Here is a 22,217-nt window from a genome sequence, read left to right as displayed (position 1 = left end):
TATTTGTGAGTGGGAAACATTAAGCACATGCAAGCACCAAAACATAAGTTATATGAAAAGTGTTGTTCATATAAACAAACAATATGGTATTTTTTGAAGTTGAAACATACATGTTCTCTATATTACCACTTCGAAAAACTGTCTGTAAATTGACCAAAAGCAATGTATTTTTCACGAAGACGCGTAGATTGGTATTTTCCGTGACTTCCTCGATCTAAAACTACCTGATTCAATTTTGTAGTACCTCAACTTTAAAACAGACATCAATGGAAATCTTAAATCAAAAAGTTCGAATTTCAGTACATTATTAGGCCAAATAAGGTCCGTAATTAATCGCACCTTGTCCAAAATTTGAAATTGAAATGTCGATCATGACATCTGTATTTCAGTTGATGCTAATGCTTAAAGTAAAATAAAAGTAAACTTTAAATTCAGTATAAATTGGCATGTTCACACATAGATATGAACCAGTATTCTTTCATCATCATAACAATTCATCATACTTGATTATTGTTTCATTTTGAAATTGATACCCATTTTACTGCATACAATTATATAACATTGGAGAGGTACGTATATTATTTTAAGTAATTGAAAGAAGAAATGTCTGAATATTTTAAAACAACGATTACTATTATTATTTTGATCGATATAAGCGGACAAAATGGCCATAATTCATCCTTTTACTGACAATTTAACTGTTTCCTTCTTGCAAAGGATAATTACGTTTTCTTCTTAATTAACAAACAAACAACAAATTATTACAAATGTTTTCTATCCGCTGTTTTTAATAATCATCCTTACTTCAACAACTGGCGTTTTCATACTGAAACTTTCGTAACATTGCACGAATTTTTAGGATTATCAGTTCTTCAAGCAGCGAGTTAAGTTATCTAATTAACAAAGATTACTTTTACCAAATTATCTTTTCACTCGGACAATTTAACCTTCTCAGTACTGGATTCTTTTGTAGAAATAAATAAAAAAAAGCCTCAAATACGAAGAAAAACTTGCTATCTTTTTTCAACACACGAATTGATGGTCCATATCGGAAATGATATCTCGTATATCACTACCCCACGCGCAATATGACAGTATTATATGTACACGTGATAAAATTTGTAAAAACTAACGAGCTGTTATCTCATCTTATCTGCTTAATTTACTAAATACAACTTACTACAAATACACAATCAATCTCTGGATCAGTGTGTTTGTCAATGGATATACGATTTGAGATTGCAAAGATTCTTTCCGGCTGCCTGTCGCCATCTTCTCTGTTGGCGCGTAGATTTTGCCGCCATTTCTTGATCTGTTGCTCTTCGTTCTGGCATCCGAAAAGACATTCATTTATAAAGAGTCGTTCTTATTGTATTGTTGTATCAAGATATGATTTATCATTATCATTCTATTGTATCTTACCGACATTTTGAATACTCTGAAGAAAGGAAACATCAATAAAAATGTCACTATAGTATTATAATGCTATAAAACCTCTGGGATGCTAATGAATGATGCATGTTTATCGTTACTTACATTCTTGTGATAACTCTTACATCACAAACAACAAAAATTATCAAACAACTTGTTGCTTACTGAAGATCTCTATCATTATGGTATGATTTCCAAGACAAGGATGCCAAACATGTAACATACATTCGACTCATAAACCTACTAGACTATAAAATAATGGTAGAAAGTCACAAATATTAGTAGATGGAGACGGTTCTTATATGCGTCGATATAAAGACCTGCAAATCCTTATTAAAAAATAAGGAGAAGTGGTTTGATTGCTAATAAGACAACTATCCATGTTTACTAAAAACTTGAAATTCCGTTTTTTTCCTTGTCACTAGAATAAAGTATTACTAGAGTAGACGATTTAGAGCTTCTTTTAGGAGTGTAAGATAGCATCATTATTATCTTAATTTTTGGAGGATTATATAAAGAGCCATTTCTTCTATGAAATCCAACATTTCTAGTCAAACACATACGTGGTATAAGAGCTAACAGAAAAGAGGACGGAAGTCACGTACTACGTATTTGATTGGACAATTAATCGAGTCACAATGGTATTACGACTTCCGGGCGAGGTGTTAGTACCATGCAGAGGTTTATATGACTTCAACGTACATGTGTAATAAATGTTTCCTTTGGATGTATTTTTCTATTTTATTGAGTTGGATTGCTGTCCGCTTTTATTCATTTTTATAAGTACTGTTCCCTTTTCAAGAAAAATGAATAATAAGATTAAAAAATCGAAAAAAATTCCGTATTAATGATATTACCCTATAATTTAATTTTGGATGTAACGCGTCTTCTGATTGGCTGACGTTGTTTTGTTTATCAGCTCATAGACATAATTTTGTCATGTGACCTTGACGTCATCAACGTTTTTTAATGGTTTACTCAGGTTTAAAATGGAATTTAGAATTAAATTATAAGAAATGACTGTAATATTTTTTCTGTCTATTCGAAATAACATAAAAAATGTGGTGCACACTTTAAAATAAACGGCTACGCGGGTTATTCAGTGTGCACCACATTTTTGATGTTAATATTTCTTCTTAGACAGAAAAAATATTACAGTCATTCCTTAAATGTACTTAGAGAAATTTAGCCATTAAGGGAAGGAGTCTGCCGTAATATAGATATCTCAAATTAAAGAAAGTTTTAAATCGACACACTGTAGTTTATTAGTAACATTAATGTCTCGTATAAGTAGTAACTATTAACGTGGTAAGCAGTTCAACGTGTAATGTGTTACTAAGTGTTGTCTAAAGTACAACGTTAATTGACGAAACACACCCATGCAACAATAAAAGACAATATTTTCACGAAATTTCACAAATTTGGTTATTTTTTAAGTGTTATTTCAACCATTCAAATGAAATTCTATGGAATAAACGAGCTCTTCAAAATAAAGCGTGGGCGGTCTTCGGCATTAAATTGAAATGTATTTTTTGAGGTAACAATCATATTTATTTCAGCCCCTCATTAGACCAAGGTACTGTAACAATTAATCGTATGCAAGGACAAGCGTTGAAAAGAAAAATAGTCAAATACATGCCATGCACCGATTATAATTGGATAAGTTTATCAACTGCTCAAACTATATCTTTATAAAAGCACTACAAAATAATGAAAATTAATATGGCATGATTTATGCTAATGTGAAAGTCATAAATTGTCACATGTATGAGTAAGAATATAACTTTTATTGTATTTCAAAGACCATGAAAAACCCTGTGTGTTGAATAGAATGACTTGTTGATACTATATTGTACAATTAGATACACTTGCGATACTTTGTTGAACACGTTCATAATAGAGGGTTAGTAGTTTTATCAGATGAACCGTTTAATTAGAGTCTGTCTACCTCGAAGTTTAACGCGTGTAATTACTATTATTGAATTATATACTTGTTCTCAAGGAAGTTCAATAATTCTTACAACTCATGAATTATAACCGAAATTTGGTATACATTTACGATGATTCTGCATTTTATGTCTTTCTATTTGTTTATACATAACCAATGTGGTTTGTCACAAACTTTCATGATTACATATATTGATACCTGGTAAAAATAGGAAAATATCGTAGTTTATTCTATTGATTCGGCGTTTAAATAACGTTTCTGCATATTGGCAATACTTTTCCATAAACTTTATATACGTTTCTGCAACATATGATGTTTATCAAGTTCACATTCACAAAGTATTGGATCGGACTACGACGACGTTTCAAACATTTTGTGGCTGTCCCAAGTCAGGAATATGACAGTTGTTTTTGTGCCTGTCCCAAGTCAGGAATATGACAGTTGTTTCTGTGCCTGTCCCCAGTCTGGAATATGACAGTTGTTTCTGTGCCTGTCCCAAGTCAGGAATATGACAGTTGTTTTTGTGCCTGTCCCCAGTCTGGAATATGACAGTTGTTTTTGTGCCTGTCCCAAGTCAGGAATATGACAGTTGTTTTTGTGCCTGTCCCAAGTCAGGAATATGACAGTTGTTTTTGTGCCTGTCCCCAGTCTGGAATATGACAGTTGTTTTTGTGCCTGTCCCCAGTCTGGAATATGACAGTTGTTTTTGTGCCTGTCCCAAGTCAGGAATATGACAGTTGTTTTTGTGCCTGTCCCCAGTCTGGAATATGACAGTTGTTTCTGTGCCTGTCCCCAGTCTGGAATATGACAGTTGTTTTTGTGCCTGTCCCCAGTCTGGAATATGACAGTTGTTTTTGTGCCTGTCCCCGAGTCTGGAATATGTCAGTTGTTTTTGTGCCTGTCCCAAGTCAGGAATATGACAGTTGTTTTTGTGCCTGTCCCCAGTCTGGAATATGACAGTTGTTTTTGTGCCTGTCCCCAGTCAGGAATATGACAGTTGTTTTTGTGCCTGTCCCCAGTCAGGAAGATGTCAGTTGTTTTTGTGCCTGTCCCCAGTCTTGACAGTTGTTTTTGTGCCTGTCCCCAGTCTTGACAGTTGTTTTCCATTAGTTCCGTTGGTTGATAACGTCTGATTTTGTCAACTTGTATGGACTTTCCCTTTTTGAATTTACCATGGAGTTCTGTATTTTGTTATACTTTTTAACTGTAAATATGTATATTTTTTTTTTTTTACTTTTTTAGTGTAAATATGTATTTTGTTTTACTTTTTTAGTGTAAATATAAGAATTGAATGCAGGTTTGCAAGTTTTAAGCGTCACGAAAGCAAATGACGTACTGAACACTTTTTTTTAACCAGAAGCGCTTCATGCGCAATTGACTGTGCGGCTGTTTTCTGCTCTTCGGTCGGGTTGTTGTCTTTTTGACACATTCCCCATTTCCATTCTCAATTTTATTCATACCATTAACACTTACAAAATCTTTGATTAGCAGAAAATTGATAACATTTGTCCAAAAATGTTCATCAATTGCAACCATTTTTTCACCCTGCAACATTCATTGGCCTATCTTAATGTATTACACGGATGATAATAACTGTTCAGTTACGACGATTTATTTCGACGTCCAAAAGCAACTTCTTGAAAGATTAAAACGTTAAAAAGCATTTACATTTATGTAGAACATTATGAAACTCATAACTGTACATAATTTCTATCGAGTGTTTTTTTTTTATTGACGATGTCGATACCATTTGTGCTATGGTGGACTGAGTACTTCCGGTTTATTATTTGGCTCAGCTGTAAACTTCAAAACTGTCACGATCCTTTGTTGTTTTATACTATTTGCAAAAGTTAACAAACTTCATACCCGTCGAATCTGCTGGTCATAAACATGTTTGGCGACATTTCAACAAAACATTAAAATTGGAGGTTGGATAGGTAGTAATTATATTGACAATGACCACATTGAAAAATGTACACACACACCGATGACCAAATCAAACGGTTAGCTTTAAAAGCCATTGAATAATATTTACAAATACTGTATTACCTTTTAATTTTCCATGATATTGACCATTGGTCAGTTTAGAAAGGGGTTAAAGGAATGATTTGAACGTGCTGGCAATTATTATAGGTTGCTGATTGTGACCATTAATTTATTATCTTTGACTCACTGATATGGGAACGTTAAACCCGATGCCCTTGCAACATTTTCTTGAATAGTCCGTAGGTTATTATGTCCCACCCTTCATCCCTGTCGACCCTCTATTGTATTAATTGTTAAAGTTTCTCGTCCTGAATATGTATAAACAATTTTCACTGTACGTTAAGCAATTACAATCAATCATGTATATGCTTGTAATATTTGTAATATTTCTACTGAGCCTCATTTATGCAAATTAAATTAATTAACTACAATATCCATAGATGTCCAAGCAAAATTTCAGGAAAATGAATGAATATTTAAACATAAAATCAATAATAGAATCGAGAGCAAATTCTATGTTTTACTACATTAGTAATGTGGCAAGTCGCAGTACTTATAAAGAAGATATCCGGGGGCCTCGGTGGCCGAGTGGTCTAAGTAGTCCAACTACAGTAACTGTATCACTAGCCTGTCAATACTGAGGTTGTGATTTCGAATAATCTTAATTGACAATAATTGTCAGTTTTCCTACCGAAGGTCGGTTGTTATCTCAGGGCACTTCGCTTCTTCAACCAATAAAAACTGCCCGCCACGAAATAACACAATAGTTCTGAAAGTGGAGTTAAACACCAATTAATCAATCAACTTTTAAAAAGATATCCAGAATAACCAGGTATAAGGTTTTCAGTTTTTTTTATATAACTTGTATATATAATTGTGTAGTTGTTACCTCATTGACTAAAACTTCACACCACCTTTTAGCCATAAAAATACAATTTTCCTTCTAAAATCATCTTTCTACAGCCGAAGATTGAACAAGGAATACTGGCACTGTAAGTCAGCATTGTACCAACTGACTTAAGGAATACTTATCGGCATAAATAAGACCGTTAAATTTTCTCTATTGAATTGTTACCTTTAATAGCTTCGTATTTTACGGTATTGGCTATTCTCATTGTTGGAGGTCATATAGTGCCCTATAATTGTTTCCATCCTCGTCATTTGGTCTCTGGTGGGTATTAGTCTAATTGGCACACACCACATCTCTTAATTTTTAAAATTATAAATCATTTGTTGTATTTCCTTCAGTATTTGTTTTAGTTTTTCTATCGTTCATTTTTTTCTTCAATATATTCTATTTCCAGGGATTAAACAAGTACTCTTTTTCAATATAGAAAAAAGATTTTACATAACATTTTGTCTGCTTACTATAAAACACTATTATGATGAAGAGAGTATACATTCGCCTTATAGTCGTTTATTCTACATTTTATTTATTGTATATTATATCAAATTTAAGGACATAAACTCTGCATAAAGCATCTTAATGTTCATTGTTAACAGTTAAATCGTTAGATCATTTCTTAATCTTTATTTAGTAGTTTTATAATTGACTTATTATGTGACTGAAGCGTCTTTTCTAACCCAGCAAATATATATTTAAGTCAAATGGCGCCTCTAGAAGTTTGCACACTCGTATTACTGAATGGAAACTCACGTAATTTTATTTTCATATTTACCGTTGCTTTCCATTAATCTTTGAATAAACTATTATTATAAAATGAGATTTGAATAATATGATCCTCTGGTGTGAAAATAATATAACGATCGTATATAATGAGACGACAGAGTTGTACAAAACCCATTTAACCGTTATTTTGAGAAACTTATTACATAAGTATAGCATTGTCTACCACGTTTATTGACCAATTACTTTAAATTATTTTCATCTACGTTGAAAAGAGAGTCATTCCTCACTAGACGTGCCCTTATCTTCAAAAGATTAATATTTTTATAGCACTTAGTCTTTGTAATATTGTATCCAGCATAAGTAGATACTTGGGTAGGAGTATTATTGTGTTACCTGTGTGGAAACCATCTTTCCATAAAGTCCTCAAACAAATTGACTTCATAAAACGGCTTCCTTTCAGCTGTTCGTCTGTAATTCATCTATATATACTGTATCCTACCATGCTTCAAGTCTAGGGCGTAAAAGTGCTGCCAACTTTGTGAAATATCATTGTAAAGCCAACAATATCATTTAGTAAATGATGCACTTTTTCATTTTAAATAATCATAATTATATATTTTTTTCGTCTTCGTAGTCCGATTCTTCTGCGTTGTCTAGGTCAATTTTTTTTATCCCGCAACTCCTTTAAAACGGCTAAAAATAATTCATCCAATCTTGTACAGATTTTTCTACAGAACAACGTTGTGCACCTGACATTTTAGTCGTAATTTATGTGATTTTTGGAGTTTCCATACCAAGACATTTTCCAATTTCTGCTTATATTATATGGAGACGACAGGACACACACATCTTCTTATCTTCTTGAAAAACTCAACCATTGTTAATCATATTTATCGCGGCAAATGATTCCATGAGAAGTTAAAGCGCAAATCTCAGCAGTCTCAAAAACACAACACGGAAAACTAAAGACCGAGCACCACAGCAACATGTACACGAACATCACATATAACTTTTGGTGATAAAACGTATTGATTTTACGAACAATTACTAACATATCAGACAATTGTTTATTGTTGAAGAATGTATGTAGACCCGAAGATGTCTTTTTGCTGTGGTTGTCTCATTGACGTTTTCCCAACCTCTGCTTTAAACCACTATAACAAACGAATTTCTACTGCATGTGATAATACAAGCGGTATGTGTGCGAAACCGACTTAAACTTATAGTATGAAAAGATATCGGGTATTTCATCCCCTCTCAGCAATTTTCATCTTCATCTTGTGGCTTTTGAATGCAATCTAATAAGCTATGCCAGATAAGTGGTTAAACACCAATGCGACATAGCTAGTCAAAATTCTAAGTGAGATGTCCTTGTAGAGTAAATAATTATTCAAAATATCGACGAAAAAAGTGCTTCCAATCCCACAGAAAAAAAAAATCAGATTCAAGTTAACAAAACCGAGAATGAAAAGAATTTCTAGAGAACTAATGGGTTTTGAGGGGATAACGGTAAAATATCCAACGATAGTTTTCGCAATATTGGAAGTGCTAAATCGGTTGACTTTAGATTTTCACAAGAACGTATACTAGTTTAGTAGAAGAGAGACCGAGAAAAGATTGACAAGTGTAGGATTAATTGCTGCACACAGTTATAATGAGAAACATAAGACTACACTTTTAGTTTTATATAAAACAAGAAAAATATCTTTCATGGTTGCCAAGCAGATAAATTTCTATCAAAGGTTCACGGGACAATTTTAATCGTCACAAAATATCTTGTATCTTGGACTAATGCTTTTATTTGGGACATAAAGGTCCCGCCACTTATACATGATTAATTGGTCCCATTTTGCATAATATATCCCATAAATAGATAAAATATTACACATACAAATCGGTATCAAACGACGTGCATGTTAGAAGAAAGAAAGAAAAGCGAAGCATTATGCCTGGCTTTGCGATTGAATAGAGACAGTATTGTTATATTTAAACGCTTTTGGAGGGAAATCATACACAATTGTACTATAAATATAGCAAATACTTTTGCTAAATGAAAATATGTCAAGATTGCCTCGGTACTTGACGAATCCCTTACAGTTTTTAGATTTCAGTCGGACTACTACCCTATTATGCAGATATTTCTTTCGTTAATGTACCCTTTTCAAATTGAAACAGTAAAAAATAAGGTATTGAATTCACGCAATGAGCTTTTAAGGTGTAAATCGCGTGTACTAACAAAAAATAAAATGTAAATCGCGTGTATTAAAAAATTATGACAGTATGAACGGAAGTTGTTATCGCTTACCAATCAGATACAATTTAACACTTTAAATAGTTATCAGTAAAGCTATTTATCATTGGTTCGATCTAAAACGTCGTTTAAGGAACAATGGATCCTTTTGATGCAGTTGAAAAATAAATTTTAGCCAGTTGTTGTAATTGTTCTTCCATTAAATATATTTAAATGGACAAAAAGATGTAAAAGACGTAGTATGTGATTTGTATCAATTTAAGAAACAATTCACCCACAAAGACATCTTTCATATCAACAGAAACGCCCACTCAGTATTGTTAGGCCTATCATGATTTAAAAAAAGATATTTTTGATTGAATTTATCCATTGATGATCTTGGTAAACAATAATTTAAGAATTTAGTTCAACGCAAAAATACTATAAAATACAATTAAACAAGAACACACTACTACAAAAGAGGGGCGAAAGATACCAAAGGGACATTAAAACTCACAAGTCGAAAATAAACTGACAACGCCATGGCCAAAAAAGAAAAAGACAAACAGACAAACAATAGTACACAAAACACAACAAAGTAAACTAAAGACTAAGCAACACGAACCCCACCAAAAACTGGGGGTGATCTCAGATGCTCCGGAAGGGTAAGCAGATCCTGTTCCACATGTGGCACTCGTCGTGTTGCTCATGTTAGTACAAACCCGGTAATAAGTCTAATTCGGTAGGTCACATTCGGGAAAAGGGGACGGGATTGTAGTTACGACATTAGGAACATATCCGCTATCATCTGTGAAACGGATATTCCGTAACGGTCAACCAACTCGTGATGGTGTCCGTAAAATTTACGAAGGGATGATTTCAACTTCACCACTTGGAACTCTTGGTTTAATAGCTTCCTTGTGAGCAGCAACCCTCCATCAAGGAAATCATGATAGGAAATACAAGTCCTTGAGTATCGTATCAACTGGGAGATATAAACTCCGTATGCAGGCGCTGCTGGAATGTTGCTACATAAAAATGGAAAATTCACAATTGGGAACTCTCTTTTGTCATAAAGCTTTGTTTTCGACCGACCCTCATTGTCAATTTCTAGATGTAAGTCAAGATATGAGGCAGACTTAACTATCTGTTTTATCCTTTATTCCTAAGAAGTTCCTGAATGAAGTTAGCCTTATATGAATAAAGGAACAAATCGGCAAGAAGAGAGACACAGTTGGTTCCCATGGGAAATGCCGATTGTACAAACTCTTACGACTTTAGGCGAATTCACCATTTATAGTTTACATCAAATTTAATATTTTATAACATAAGTTCCAGTGAAATACCCTGATATTCTAATCAAACGACATTCAATAATTACAAATGGATGAGGTATTTACATTTGAAAAATAGGTATTTTATTGAGCCCTGCAAAGAGTTTTTTTCAAAAGTAAATAATAAAACACATCAATAGAATAGCATGCGTACGATACTAAGACACGACTCTTTATTTCTGAACAACTTTTATCGGGGTGTCTCAAGACAAAACTCTTGGAAGAAAAATACGTAAAAGCATCAATGCTTTAAATCTGAACAGCCTAAAAGGTCATAGGTCAATTTTACCTATATATTTGCAAAAGTTTAATTATTCAATACATATTTATGTTCGATCTGAATATTTAATCGTTTTTAATGTGTTTTTTTTTTCTCTACTGGATAACATTTCTGCTAGAATTACTAAATCAAGTACACCATAGATACGAAACCGCAGACGAAAAAGAAGATTTTACGTACCAAAATAATGCATTTTTCTTGTTTAATATACTATAGCTTCCGTCTTTTGGCTCACTCGAAACAGAAAGGATATCCTATTGTCCAGGTAGTAATAGGTTCTTCTATCAAACAGCTGTGGTGTATAATGAGCTGACAAAATATTAATTGTACCTAACAACACAGAATGAAAATTACATTAATAAGCTAATAGCAAATTAAACTGTAACATATGTTTAGTAAATTCTTTTTTACACATTTTATACCATCTGTTAATTGCATAGTGGTATATAATAATGTACCTCGCAAAATCATAATAGTTTTAAGTCTAATTTCAATGCAACGTGCACTCTCAGATCGACATGTCAGCAAATTTATTCTTGTTTTCCATTTTTCATCTTTCTCAAGTAAATTTGCAAAATTATATTTGACAATACTTTGGACCGATTGATATAAGAATCAGGGGCGGATTCGGGATTAATAAAACTGAAGAAATACTGCCGAGCGTAGCGATGCGAAAACAATTTTGGACGATGTCATGCTAAAAAAATATATATTTTCAAATCAAAGGGGGGCGTAAGTCCTTTACACCCACCATCCTTAATCCGCCGCTGAGTATTCCAGCTCGATTATGACTCTCTGAAATTCAATATCTGGACAGTAACAACAACAATGAATTATGGCATGACAAAAGCTACTATAGACATTTTAAATTTATTCTGTGACATATCAAGTCTCTGTATACGACTAGAGTTTCTGTCTTAAATTTTCACTAATGACGGTAGGGTCTTGGAGTAGGAAATGTTTCAAAGTATGATGCAACCGAAGAAGGTTAAACAACTCCATCATCATATACAAACAAACAAAGCATTAAAGACAAATTACTATCCATAAACTGAACGGCAAATATAAACAAGAAGATGTGGTATGAGTGTCAATGAGACACCTCTCCATCCAAGTCACAATGTGTAAAAAGTAAACAATTATAGGTCAAAGTACGGCCTTCAACACGGAGCCTTGGCTCACACCGAACAGCAAGCTATGAAGGGCCCCAAAATGACTAGTGTAAAACAATTCAAACAGGAAAACCAACGGTTTAATCTATATAAAAAACGAAAAACGAGAAGGCTATTTCATCGAATACATATGTCCTGGTTGAACAACTGTCTCCTAACCATAAACCTACAATCTGACCGTATACTTTTCTCCTAATCGGGCAATTGTCTCCTGATCGTACTTTTATCCGGAACGTATACAATAACATGACACCTGGGCATCTGACAACTATCTTCTAGCCGTATACATGCCTTCTGCTCGTATACCAAGCATGTATACATGTCCCATGATGGTACACCTTGCTAGTTGTTTTTTATTTGTATTGTGTGCGTGCCTGTTGTTTTTGATTTTTTTATTCCCGATTAGCAAAGTTGGTTTGGTATCTCATGCAATGTATTTGTACGGTTTTAAGATACATACCCGATATGCTGATTATGTGAATTATTAATATATAATAACGTATACATACGACATTTGCTTGTTTCAAATTCATCATCATTTACTCTCGAGACCGACCCTGAGAAGCCAGATATAGAGACAATCTGTTGAAATAAAATTGATAAAGCTTTGGATGGCTTTGACTTGGTTGGAGAAACTGTCGTCTCTGCTTTTTGTGATATTTTGAAATAATACTACAATTAGTTTTTATATTGACGTGTTCTATAAGAGAATACTCGCTATGGATTTGAATAAAGGATTCGATTGATTCATTGATGTTTGTCTAACGCCCATAGGAAAATATTCCATGCATATTCAGAAAGGAAATGAATTAACAATAAATCCAATATCTAATGTTTTGCGAAGCATGTCGATATGTATGAAAGGCTGGCATTTTTGCTGTTACTGGAAAATAAGAGTATATTGGATAGGGCCAGAAATTTTGTTTTGCAACAGGCCACCTACTGACCTTCCCGAAGAGTTTTCCAGTTTTTGACTATTTAACGTGCAGGTAGTTTGGCATTCTTCCTACGCGAGGCATCGGATTTGTCGTCCCCTTTCCGACTGAACGTGGCTGCGTATTTATAAATCCCAACATTCATACAGGCGCCCTCTTGCATGGATTTATCTGCCGGCGAATTGAAGAGTCCGGAGATGACCATATTTATATACCCTAGTAAACGCTTTGGGATGTAGATAGATAAGAATAAACGTCAATTAGCTATTGAGTCTAGAAAAAAAGGTGAACAAATTTAACAGGAACCAATGTGGATCTGCCATCAACACTAATTCCCGGAATTGGTTTACATGTCCAGTACAAAGCTTTAACACTATATTGAGTAGTCACATGCGGTTTATAACTCTCACGTAAGGCAAAATGTTTAATGATCTCACACATCGTTATATTCATAAAATTGTATGTGTTATATTGTGACAGTTGACACATAATTCACTAAAATAAGTAATAATGTTTGTATAAACTGTCGTGCCAAAATAAATGTAAATATACCTTTTAATTTGGGAAAAATAAAATTGTTCATTTAAATTAAAAGGCGGGTTTCTACATACCGTCCCAGACGGTAGATGTTTCATTGTAGTCAATATGGGGCTTGAAATAATACTATGACATACAGGAAAGCAAATAAATTTATTTTGGTAGGAGACGCTAAAACGTGGAATGATTCCATTAAATTATTAACACAATACCGTTGACAGTAATTAGGGGTAGTGAATCTTTAATTTTTTTCTTAAAACGGTGGCGGGTAAAGCAGTGTTTAATTATGCTTTTTAAAGTGTACTTTAATTATTATTTACACAGCAGATTATTTTTTTGAAATACAACAATGTCGCCCATTGTGACAATAATTATATGTAATGGTTATTTATGCTATTGAAATTTTAAATGTTTTCACTGACTTAATTATTTTTAAAACAATTTAGGATCACTGAAAACAATACGTTTTTGTTGTTTTATCTATTTTTTTCTGATTTATGTTGCTACTCATTCATATTTTTTCTTTCTTCAGAAAGTTAGTCTGAAACACTCAAATCAAAAATACTCAATTTTATATTTATCAATGAAAAGGATGATAGCTTTTTATAACATTACAATTCAAAAGTAATTCAATGTCCAGTAGTTTTTGGCAGCTTTTAGATTTTGACCCTCTGAGTGAAACAGTTATAGGGGAAATTGGCCTTAACTCAAATTTATTCTCCAGCTATAAAAAAAAGAGTCGTTTAATACCGGGTGGAAGTTCGGAATATATTGTTCACCATTAAAATCATGTGTTACAGTAATGTTTCATTTTTCCTATTTTGTATTTAGAGATTTGTGGTTCAAGAAACAACTTTCTGATAAATTATGCCAAAATTTCATTTACAAGATCGTTTAAATTCCAAGGAATTAACTGTTACTGCTTTGAATATGTAATGATTAATAAAGGTATTAGTTTTATTTCATATGGGATCCGATTCGTTTGGTTTATTAATTTAGTGCAGTGCTTAAGCGATGTGTGGCAATAAACCTAACTGGTTTCGTATACTGAAGTAAGCAATATTTTGGATTGCCAAGAAAATCTGCAAATTTACTACCGGATATAACTAAAATATCTTGAAAAATTAAAAAATAAATCGTAATTTTCTCTGTAAATTGGAAAAGATTGATTTATTTGTGAGTCGTCGCGTAGAAAAATCAAATAAATCATATAAAGGCGCCTATATATGATATATAGATTGACAAGTTTAGACCATTTAGCCATATTAACGCTGTTTGAATGAAAATTTTTCAGGGACGAACAAAACCACATTGACTCAGTTTTATAAATGTGTCGGTAATTGAAAATCTCTTTAGAGTTTCAGAAATGTGAAATATGCAGATTGATATAGTTGTAAGAAAACATAACCATTCAAGTTCAAAATGTCAATTTCTTGTTAGTGTTTAATTAGATTGTAATCGCACGGGTGAAAATAATCAACAGAGTTCACTGAAACTTTGTAAGCTTTTAATCTTTCAAGTATCTTTTGTTACGGAACTTTAAATCGTGCAAACTGGGTACTCAAAGACACCATCAAAACGTACTTATTAGTTCAATTGTTTGCTACGGTGTACTTCTCAACACTTTTAACTCCATGATATAGCCACCATAAACGCCCTTAATGAACATATTAACATTTCTACCCATCATGCAACACAGAATGATTGAAACGTTTATAGCGAGTTATTCAATTTTGTACAGTTTTAGCGTAGATAAATAGTTGGAATTGTTAATACATGCGATCATCTGATTTGGAGATGACTTGGCCTTTGTAAAAGTAAAATGTCTGTCGTGGAACCAATCTAAATTACCATTTGTCAGTATTGCGATGGCTTGCCCCAAAAGGGTATATTGTGTTGTATGAAGAAATGTTATTAATATAAAAATAAGGAGATGAGGTATTATTGTCATTGAGACAATTATCCAAAGTACAAATGAAGTGGATGTAAGCAACATTAACCGGCGTCTATATCTTAGGGAGCTACCGTTTGATTTTTATGGGGGGGGGGGGGGGGGGACTAGGATGAAAAATTTCGTCCTGCATGTTGTTTTAGTTGTAATCTCTGTCCTGCCTTTTTAGTTTTCACTCTATTCGGTCCTGCCTTTTTTTTTATTATTTTTTTACATTAAATTGTCATCCTGCCTTTTTTCCCCAAGTTGCTCATCCTGCCTTTTTTTTACTCAAAACTCCGGTCATGCCTTTTTTTTAAATTTCATCCTAGCCCCTCCATAAAAATCAAATGGTAGCTCCCTTATGACTGTTTTGTCAACAGTTTTAGGACTTTCGATACCTTTTTATTATGAAATGTTATCCTGAGTCTTTCTTAATGACCGCTTTATCTACATTGCTATTGCTTTCTATACCCTTCCCCCCTTTATCCCTTATCATAAAATCTTGACCGAGGTCAAAATGACTGGTTTGTCTACATTGTTATAACTTTCGCTACTCCTTTATCTTGAATTTTTGGCTGATGTCACTCTAAACGACTGTTTTTCTATGTTACTCTAGCTCTTTAAATCCCTTTTATGATTAAATATGGACCGAGGTCCTTATCAATGGCTGTCTTGTCTACATTGCTATGGCTTGCTATACCCTTTCGCGATAAAATAACGATCGAGGTACCTCTTAATGGATGTTTTATGTCACCGCCGTAGCGATGGGGGCATTAAGTTTTACCCTTGTCCGTCTGTACGTCCGTCCGTACATCCCGAAATTGGTTTCCGTTCTCTAACTTTAGTTTGCCTCAACCAAATGTTATGAAACTTATACTCAATGCTTATTACCACAAAACACAGATCAAGTTTGAATTTGGGTGGCGTCACTTTTACTTTTCTAGAGTTATGCCCCTTTATAAATGGAAAAATTGCCGAAGTTTTTCGTTTCCGTTCTCTAACTTTAGTTTGCCTCAACCATATGTTATGAATCTTATACACAATGCTTATTACCACAGAACACAGATCAAGTTTGAATTTTGGTAGCGTCACTTTTACAGTTATAGAGTAACTGAGTTATGCCCTTTACAAATTGAAAAATTTCTGAATTTTTCGTTTCCGTTCTCTACCTTAAGTTTGCCTAAACCAAATATTATGAAACTTATACATGTAATGCTTATTACTACAGACCTCAGATCAAATATGAATTTGGGTAGCGTCATTTTTACCTTTCTTGAGTTATTCGGTCCTGCCTTTTTTTCTTAGTTTATCCTGACTTTTTTACATTAAATTGTCATCCTGCCTTTTTTTCCCCAAGTTGCTCATCCTGCCTTTTTTTACTCAAAACTCCTGTCATGCCTTTTTTGTTTGTCTTTGTCTACATTGATCGTTCTTTTGAACGTATATGACAAATTGTAAGTGGCCTAGACTTGTCTCAAATTCTTCAATTTCTTCTTCCAAAGGTTCTGACTTAACGACATTGTTTCAACCATTTATGAATAAACAAAGTTAGAACTATATGTATAATTGTTAACAATAGGCGGAATTCACTTATCGTGATAGTAGTTTTTAAATATTGCGGAAGTGGCTTGCAAGATAGTATTTCTGTAGTTGATCTGTTCGTTCTGTAAATATGATTCCTTCACAGGAACTGGATACTGTGCGGCGGAAGACTGTAGATGCTCAGGATAGCTGGTTTACCTTCGTTAGACATTCCAAAAGACCACAGAATAACAAACAGCCAAGGAAACGCAAAGAAAAGAAAAGCAAAAGACTGGCATGTGCACACGTAAATATAATACCTTTACTTTGCTTGTTTAGAAGCAAATAGAACGAACTTCTCACATGTTATGAATTGAAAAAAACAAAACAACACAAAGAAAATAAAAATACCAGTATGTTTTAAAAACACTAACACACAGAATGTTAAAATATATTGTAAAAACACAAACACACACAGAAAATGAACTTAAACAAATAAAGACTAATATTTTAGACCCACACAGAGTGATACATGGCAATCTCTAACAAGAAATGCATTTTGATTTTTTGATTTCAGGGGTGTGTTCCAGGACCTGCCGGACCAAGAGGTCCACCAGGGCCACCCGGGCCTGCAGGCGCTGTAATTACTAAAGAGATTTTGATGCAAGAATTTAAAGAATTAGTGAAAGGTAATACATGATAATGAATAAGAGAAAGGATAGTTTTAAGTATCGTAAAGTGTTATTTTCATTAAAAAAGGAGAAAATATGAAAACATATTAAAAGATAAAATAATAAACTCAATTTACGAACAATTCAAGGTTATAATATCTTGTTTGTGTCCATATGGAATGCAGTCGAATGTGGTATTTAAAATTGAAAATTCAAATCGAGTTTTCACTACCCATTTTTGCAGACAACAAGTCATTATTTAAATCTGAAAACATTACATGCCAAATGTGTTTATAAAAGTTCTCAACTTTTACATTCGAATCCAAAATTTACTGTCAGACAATATCACAATCTATTTCATTTGTTGTATACGCTGCGTGAAAAAAAGTACCAAAAACCATGGTTCTTTTTCTACGGTTTATTTTGAAACACTTAAATTTAAATTGACCTATAGGTTTTAAAAAGATCTTTTATCTGTTCAACACCCGCCTTCCTATCTGATAATGTAACCACAAGAATAGTTAAAGTACTCAAAAGCTATCAGGTAGGTCAGGTAAAGTATTTATTTTTATCTAAGCATCGCTATACGTGATTTCGTTATTTCGGTATGGGTATACGTGGTTTCCGGAAATGACACTGTTTTTCAATCTTAATTGTAACACTCAATATTTTGACATCTCTAGTATGTTAATGACTAGGACGTTATTTGAAACCTAAGATATCAATAGTAAATGTAATGTACATGTCATGCGCAATAGGATATATGTGTCACAAGATGACCGTGCATATTTGCCAGTAGGTGTATCCGCTTAAATATACGTCCTCTTTTCTGTGTAGTATCAAAAATGTGAACTGTTGTTTGCCTTTTTCTCTTTTGGCCAATGATTTGTCTGTTCTTTGACCTGTGTGTTTTTATGGACGGTTAATTTTTATTGGACAGTACTGACATCATTTGAGTTTTCTTGTTCCTTAGTAAATGCAAAATATTATAAGAAAAATATTCTCATCTCACAATTCCAGACAAATATGACAAATTTTGGTATCGTTTGAAAACTTAAACAAAAACAATTGACCGTTTTGCAGCACCTGTGTCATTTGCTGTTTCATTATCAGAGTTAATACCATCTTTTAAAATGAGCGTGCATTTTTTCATTATTTCTGTATAGACTTAATTACCAAATACACAAGAATATAGACATTTTAGTATTGGATGAAATAAAAGATAGATTTGCGACATGTAAATTCGCCTATCCTTAAATTAGGAAACTATCAGTATCTTGAATTGGAGTCCTTAAAAAGAATTTGACATCTATAGAATATCTTTGCTAAGAACTGTCAACACTTTACCGATACTTGCGGCTATCTAAAGCGTGGCATATGATATAGACATGGTGAAAACCGTTGTTGACCTCTTTAAGTTCTTTCTTTTTGCATTATTACATTGATGGGTGTCATAGATGTATAAACCCATTATTAGGTATTACATCTATGTTATAATTGACGCAAACCTCACACCTCCTTTTTCATTTTGATATACCACGCAGTAATGTCATATTAAAAATGATAGTTTTTTTACAATGTTATGTATAAATGACTAAAACCGATAAAACTGTCATAAAGCCATTCATGAAATTATTAAGTTCGATATTATTCATAATGACCACGAAGAATTCGAACCTTTCATAAATCATTTTTACACATGTAGTAAATGGTTTATCCATCTCGTCTTATATCATCATAGCAGATGTAAATATTTCATTAGTCTTTCAAAGGGATTTCTCGGTGTCAATTATTTACTAACAAGATCGGATACATTTTCAATTTTTATTTGTTTTGCATGCTAACATTGCTTCCCTGTCAGTTTTGATGATAACATGTCTAACAATATTGTCTAATATTTCCGTTAAAGTCTCTCAAAATAGATATTTTTATACAAAAACTTCTTTCTCTATACGCACCTTCATCATTTGATAGATAGTGGAGTTGAATATTTCTAATTGATTTGTCCGAAGAAATGGATGGTGTGGATGACTTTAAAAGTATGATTAATATCCACAGAAACAACACACAGAGGCCAAAAATACAAAAATTCTAAGATATCTTTACGTTCTTTTAATGATTTATTACCGATTTGATAATATAGTGTTCACGCGACTTGTGCCGATATTGATAAGTCAATCTTTCTATATTTTATTTAAATTTAATTTTAACACACATTCCACTTCTGACAACTTAATAAAAAATGCGTCAACGGTAAACCATTCTTTTAACTTTTAGTATGCAATTACCTGACTCGACTCAATTGACAGGTAATTCCAGTACAGTTTTAAGTAACACAAATACAATTATATCTTATTCTTGCTTTCGTAGAAATGAATTTAAAACAGGAACTTTGTGTCTCCGAAGTACAAATGTCATTTCGACTATGATAATAAACACTATAAATGATTGAAAAATGAAACAAAAGAAAAGTAGCAAGCAATTAAGAAAGAAAGAAAGGTCGAAAGAAGGACACACAGCGATTTCTCCAAAAGTGATAGGTTGCAATAATGTTTCACCTAGGTTCCATTGGTTAACACTTTTTCATACATTGCCTTCCAGCAATTTAACTACAAATTTTGAAATTGAGAATTCATCGTCTTCGAATTCTTTCTGTGTTTAAATTGCTCAGTATTTATTATTCTGGGTAATGTTTTATGGTCTATTGTCATTTTTATATTTATGTCATGGCGTTTGTCTGTCCTTTGATTAAAACTTTTTGAATGGTCCATTGTTTCATCCTTTTTCACACCTGCACCCGCAAAATATTTAAATATGCTTAGAGAATCTCGGTATTTAGTAACATTGTGCACACTTTTAATTTTTTTCTGGGGTGAGCGTTTTGTTATATTAGTTTGAGGTATATACTAACAGGATAAGACACCAGATTTCCAAAGTATTTAGCACACTTTCTAAAACACATGCTTTGAGGTTGAACCAATAATGAAGATGATAACTGTGTTAGTTATTAGAGACAACAGAAAAATGATGAGCGGTGGTGATACACGGGTCGTTTCACTTTGCTAGTACTGTATCTCTACCGCGCGTTGATGTTTTTACATATGTCTTCTGGTAATAACAGAACAGATAAGAGATACTTTAATGAAGTAAACGAGCTAAACGTACTTGTATAAATCTCCTTTGATTACATTTAATACAGCAGGAATTTTATTATGCCTAAACTATTTACACATTCTCTATTGCGTTTGGGAGATGAAAGTATATGAAATTTATAAGTACTATATAATGAAGGAGATATTCCAATGAATGCAACGCTTTTTCTTTTGTATAAAAGTTGGCTATTTTAGTGAAATATCGTTTCAAATTTTGTCATAATTATAGAAAAGGTAAAATACGTAGAAAGTTAAAGTTATTTGAGTTATATGACCAAAATGGATCTAAAATGAATATCCCAGTGCAGCTGAGGTCAACTTTGCCTGAGGTTTTTGAACCTCATTTTTTTTTATTTCTTAAATTTATCAACGGGGAATTTAAGAAAAATATGTTATAAATCATGTTAGGAAGGAAACACTGACAACTAAGCTGATCATCTTAATTCTACTGCACGTGTTGTCTCCCTTACATTTATTACTTTTGCAACAGTATGTATGAAGGATAATACTGTCTTCAACAATAGACAACCATTTGTGTCGAAACTGCATGTCTAGCTCTACATCGCACCGTGTCTAGAAATTTTTTTGAATATAGCAAATATCAAAATGAAATTCCCTAAAGGACAAAAACATTAAAATAAAAGTAAGATTGTCAGTGTGGTCTTTCGAGTACTCAACCCTCTACTTTTTTCTTCTTTTCTTTTTCTTTTTTTTTTTTTATCTCGAACGCTTAAATAACATCAGTTAATCAGAATAAAATTCAGTACAGACAGCTCTGACATATAGAAAACAATACTGAATTATACCGTACTGACAGTAACTAGAATCAATATGACAGTACTTCACAGTAGAGTTCATACGGCAATGTAATAAACAGTGTAGGAAGACTAGATCTTGTGTGAAATGCCCAAAACTAATCTGAACAATAACGTCTTGTTAGTAAACGGGGATAATGACAAACTATCAGTATAACTGGGTCTATAGGTCTTTTATTGTTTTGCAGAGGCAGCAGAACGTAGAGCGCTTGAATTACTTGCAGAAAAGGTAAGAGACATTGTCCTGGTTGGGGTACTCAATGTTTCCTCTTAAGTATGTAGATTTTAAAAAATGTCCTGTTGTTACTGAAAAGGATTTATATATATATGCAGTTCACCATGAATTCGTGTGAATTATAAAGTTTTATGACTTTTACAAATACAGACGAGACAATCGAGAAACACAAACACTCAATAGAAATAAGAACGCATCAAGTATTATTATTGTTCTTCATCATTAAAGCCTTAAATGATGTGGCACATTTATATCCTGAAAACGTGTACAAATGGGAATAAAACCAAAATTACAGTACATTCATGACGACATTAACTAGTGGTTGATTACTAATTAAAAAACGTGAAATGTACCAAGTGGGTGATAAGAAACCACCAGTCGTAGAAGGACAACAACATCATGTTCAA

General features: G+C 33.0%; 1 protein-coding gene across 1 annotated transcript in view; it reads left to right on the top strand.

Moving 5' to 3' along the window:
• Nucleotides 1-22,217, top strand: part of LOC127719816 (adipolin-like) — a 30,932-nt gene that overhangs the window by 2,940 nt on the left and 5,775 nt on the right. The window contains exons 2-4 of the mRNA XM_052226123.1: nt 17,104-17,244; nt 17,515-17,626; nt 21,764-21,804. Of these exons, the coding sequence (XP_052082083.1) occupies nt 17,104-17,244; nt 17,515-17,626; nt 21,764-21,804 (294 nt within the window). The remainder of the gene's footprint in view (nt 1-17,103; nt 17,245-17,514; nt 17,627-21,763; nt 21,805-22,217) is intronic.

Source organism: Mytilus californianus, unplaced genomic scaffold (assembly GCF_021869535.1).
Source record: "Mytilus californianus isolate M0D057914Y unplaced genomic scaffold, xbMytCali1.0.p SCAF_11, whole genome shotgun sequence".
Taxonomy (NCBI): Eukaryota; Metazoa; Mollusca; class Bivalvia; order Mytilida; family Mytilidae; genus Mytilus; species Mytilus californianus.
The sequence above is the reverse complement of the archived record's forward strand: the minus strand, read 5'-3'. Positions and strand labels throughout refer to the sequence as shown.